The 5000-nt window shown below is 41.7% G+C and overlaps 1 protein-coding gene across 1 annotated transcript in view; it reads right to left on the minus strand.

Annotated features, from left to right (window-relative positions):
- The window catches only part of LOC119582843 (breast cancer anti-estrogen resistance protein 1-like), a 69098-nt gene extending 64583 nt beyond the window's left edge, over positions 1 to 4515 (minus strand). The window contains exon 1 of the mRNA XM_037931317.1: positions 4103 to 4515. Coding sequence (XP_037787245.1) covers positions 4103 to 4141 — 39 coding nt within the window. The 5' untranslated portion in view covers positions 4142 to 4515. The remainder of the gene's footprint in view (positions 1 to 4102) is intronic.
- Positions 4516 to 5000: the final 485 nt, after the last annotated feature.

Below are 5000 nucleotides of genomic sequence, written 5' to 3' on the forward strand. Positions count from 1 at the left end.
GACACGAAGGCAAAACTTTTACAAATGTATTGATCCCATATCCAATAACTAGCAACCTGTCTCATAGAGGGACCAGACACTCTCGAAGCATAGATGGTAATTGCAAATATTTTCCTGCCTGCTAACCCGACCTGAACAGCTGTTTATTATATTGTTGTTGTTGTTGTTTTGTTGTTGTTTTTCGTTGTCGTTGTTGTTGTTTTATTATCATTATCATTATCATTATTATTATTGTTATTATCATCATTATTATAATTAACCTTCTCCTTCTCCTTATCATTAACATTATCATTATAATTGCAATTATCGTAATCGTAATCGTTATCGTTATCACAATCATTATTATTATTACCATTACCATTATTATTATTATTATTATCATTGGGAATTACTCATTACTAGCACTAGTAACAAAAATGAAGCTTCAAAGACTAACCAATAAAAAAAAATGTTTAGAAAAAGAAAAAAACATCATAAAGAAATAATCAAAAGCGTGACCTTTGACACCTCGACTAATGCCCACAGCGCCGACCACAAAGTATGTGTTATCTTAAGTGTTAATAATATCTACGGCGCCCATACCGGGGAACACAGCCTGATCGCTACCTCCATATCTCCCTCTCCCCCCTCTCTCTCTCTCTCTAACTCTCTTTCTCTTTCTCTCTCTCTCTCTCTCTTTCACTTCTCTTTCTCTCTCTCTCTCTCCTTCCCTCCCTATCTCTTTCTCTCTCCCTCCTTCCCTCCCTCCCTCCTCTCCCTCTCTCTCCCTCCCTCTCTCCCTCCTTCCCTCCCTACCCTACGCCTCCCTTCCCTCCCCCTCTCCTTCCCTTCCTCCCCTACCTCTCCCTCCCCCCCCCCTCCCCTTTACGGCAGTCGAAATGACGAACTTCCTGTTCTTCAGCCTTATCTACGATACGAGCGGAGGCGGTGCTGACCTGACCCAAGTCTACAGCACACGAAAAATATTCCGGTTGTGTTGGCTAACGATTTGGGCAGGGCAGGGCAGGGAATTGTAGGGCAGGGCAGGGCAGGGCATGGAACTGTAAGGCAGGGCAGGGCAGGGAATTGTAGGGCAGGGCAGGGCAGGGCAGGGAACTGTAGGGCAGGGTAGGGCAGGGCAGGGCAGGGAATTGTAGGGTAGGGCAGGACAGGACAAAGCATGACATGGCAGGACAGGGCAGGGCAAAGTAAGATTAACGAAGGTAGGGCAGGGAATTGTAGGGCATGGCAGGGCAGGAAAGAACATGACATGACATGACATGACATGACATGGCAGGGCAAGGTAAGGTTAGGGAAGGTAGGACATGGCAGGGCAGGCAAGGACATGACATGACAGGGCAGGACAAGGGCAAGGGAAGGGAAAGAAATGAGAAGAGAAAAGAAAACAGGAAAGAAAATGAAACAAAAGGAAAGGAAAAGAGAGAAAAAAAAAGACAGAGAAGATGAAACGAAAAGAGAAGAGAGCAGAAAACAAAAGAAAATTAAAAAGAAACGAAAAGAAAAAAGAAAAGAAAACAAAGAAAAGAAAAAGGAGACAAAAGCACAGAAAAAAAAAGTAAAAAAAAAACTGTGCATGACGAATCGCCTACCCCCATCATGCAGTCAGCGAAGGCGTGGTCACCATGCAAACCCTACCTCGCCGCATGCACTTACACCGCCCTTCCTATGCAATGCTCACAGGCCTACTACATGCAACCGTAATTAACAAACTGCAACGGAAACCTACGCTGTTGCAATTTATCCAGTATCCTTACGTTGCATAATAAACATAGGCCTCTTCTCCCCATCCATATAAACACGAGACAGTAAATTATATTTCTCCCCTACATACCGCTCCGGCAAAGGCCAACGACCCCCCCCCCACATCGCATATTTAGATAATTTCGAGCTGGTTATTTGTCCGGCGATGAACTCGAGGCTAGTCCCAGACCTTAGTCCTGCTGCAGTATAAGTGTTGGGTAGCGTATAAGTATGGCTGACTATATGTTGGCTGCGTATAAGTGTTGGCTGAGTATAAGGGTTGACAGGGTATACGGGTTGGCTGAGTATGAGGTTTGACTGAGTATAAGTATTGGCTGAGTATGCGGGTTGACAGGGTACAAGGTTGGCTGAATATACGGCTTGGCTGAGTATAAGGATTGACAGGGTATAAGGCTGGCTGAGTATAAGGCTTGGCTGAGTATAAGTGTCGGCTGGGTATAAGGACTGACAGAGTATAAGTGTTGACTGAGTATAAGGCTTGACTGAGTATAAGAGTTGACAGTATAAGTGTTGGTAGAAAATATGGGTTGACAAACTGTAAGTTGTTGGCAAAGCATAAATGTTCGCAGAGCATATGTGTTGGAAGTTTATCGCCACGACAGCCGCGAGTACCATTTAGGCTCCGTATGACACCCCCCCCCCTCCCTCTATCTCCACGCTCTGCTATTCCAGACAATCACAAAATCTCTTGCTTTCTGCGCTCACCACTCCCCCCGCATAGGCCTATATATATACATAACACCAAAGCAACACCTTCTGCGGGTTATTTTCCCACGATGTCACGTCACGGCAAAAGCAGATATATGTAGGCCTAACGCGGTCATTATTCCCTATACAAAAGGGTGATTTTTGGGTTCAGTTCCTCTGTGCTCGATGCGTTTTAACCAATGCTATTTTTAGCTTTAATATAATCATACTGTTTACCGTGAATGCCACAAGTCAAGGTCACACACACACACTCCCGAGGAACCAGAAAAATCAAATGGAGCTTTTTTTCATAAACCTAATACAAGTTCACAAAAAAATAACATAACATGCGTACTCAAACGATATTGATCACATAACGTATAAGCTACGTGCAAAACAAATCGTCATCCGCCACTACTTCTGGTCAGTCGTTAGGTCTTTTAGGACAAATTACATTAAAAAAATAATGATACTCATAATAACCATAATGGCAATGCTTATATTACATATACCTGTGTGCGTGTGTATGTGTATGTATGTGTATGTGTGTATGTGTGTGAGTGTGTGTGTGTGTGTGTGTGTGTATGTGTGTGTGTGTGTGTGTGTGTGTGTGTGTGTGTGTGTGTGTGTGTGTGTGTGTGTGTGTGTGTGTGTGTGTGTGTGTGTGTGTGTGTGTGTGTGTGTGTGTGGGGTGTGTGTGTGTGGGTGTGTATATATATATATATATATATATATATATATATATATAATAATAATAAAAATATAATAATATATAATATATATAATAATAATAATATAATAATAATAATAATAATTATTATATATATACATATTATATTATATATATATTATATTGTATATATATAATGATAATAATAATAATAATAATAATATAAATTATTATAATCATAGCCAAAAAATATATTATTATTACATTAACGATAATATAGAGTGGATCTTAATAACAACAATAATAATAACAATAACAATAATAACAATGATAAAGATGAAAAATATCAATGACAATAATAGTAACAATAACAGCAAAATAAATGATAAAAATAACTAACATCACAACAGCTACAACAACAATACTAACTAAAATATATTAAATTCCCTACTTACATAATGTCTCAATAAAAAAAAAAAATGTTAAAACGCCATTAAACTTTTTTTTTTTCTCCACTCTATCAAACCAAAAACGTTCCTTTAAATCTCACATATCCAACGTCTCATCCAACGTTTATGTCAATATCGTGTTCCTTGTCATGCAAAATCCGCGTCATGCAAAATCCGCGTCATGAGAATGGTCCTTCTGCGCAACTTGTTAATTCAACTGTTGATTAGATATTCTTTCGGGATTTTTTTTTCGACAATGTACAAGAGGGTTTTTTTTTTCATCAGAAGAGTGGAACTGTTAGTAGATTGGTAATGTTGGGGTCATGCAAGAAGAATGGGCAACCTAGTGCATGACAATGGAATTCCATGCATGACAAAGCCACACGCATTTCACTATGATGAAACGCTACTCTATTTTCTCCCTATCTTGGCTATTTCGAGGGATTTTTTTGCATTATCGGGATAAGCAAGGCATGATCACAGGAATATTAACATCAAAATTAACATTAATTATGATTATTTTTTTAAAACTTACCCCTTTCATGTTGGCGTTGAAACCTGTGTCGCCGACCATCACACACAAATAATAAATAAATTTTAAAAGAACACTATATTCCACCTGTATATCCAGATATTTCGAACCACGAATCACACTGCAGGAATCGATAGGCCTATTGTCACTATTCTATGGCAATTTGCTGAAGGTGTAGGCCTATGTCTCAAAATACTATAATGGATTTCCACGAGGGCCTATCTCTCCTTTTCCCACACACAATCACTATGCTCTTGCACTCGATAGCATCTGAATACCATTTAAGAAGAAGAAGAAGAAGAAAATAATATAACACTTCACTCCCTCTTTCCAAAATCTATGCCAAGTTTAAGGGGCCTGTGGGCAACGAAGAGCGTGATCCTCCCTCCACCGAGCCTTCTGTCAAACTAAAGTCGAGACCCGAAAAGATTCCAGACTCACTGCGGCCCAAACTCTCGTACTACCATATGATACGCATTTTGCCTTTTATTTCGCCATGACCTCCCTCCCGCGCTGCACCCTCCACCATTCCAGGAAGCCCCTCCGATAATACTTGCAATGACCGGGTTTCGACAGCGAATGCGCCCTGAAGCCACGAGATAAAGAAGAGAGTAAGGGTTTGGTCGTACGGCTGGCGCGTGAGGTCCCTGTTCAATATGAGGCTCAGACTCGCGAGGACCGACGCCGCCGCCCTCAGGGGGGAGGCGCGCGGCCGAGGGTCGGGAGCGAGGGAAGGGAGGAAAGGGAGGAAAGGGAGCGAGGGAAGGGAGGAAAGGGAGCGAGGGAAGGGAGGAAAGGGAGCGAGGGAAGGGAGGAAAGGGAGCGAGGGAAGGGAGGAAAGGGAGCGAGGGAAGGGAGGAACGGGAGCGAGGGAAGGGAGGAACGAGGACGAAAGGGAGGA

Source organism: Penaeus monodon, chromosome 16, assembly GCF_015228065.2.
Source record: "Penaeus monodon isolate SGIC_2016 chromosome 16, NSTDA_Pmon_1, whole genome shotgun sequence".
NCBI classification, from domain to species: Eukaryota; Metazoa; Arthropoda; class Malacostraca; order Decapoda; family Penaeidae; genus Penaeus; species Penaeus monodon.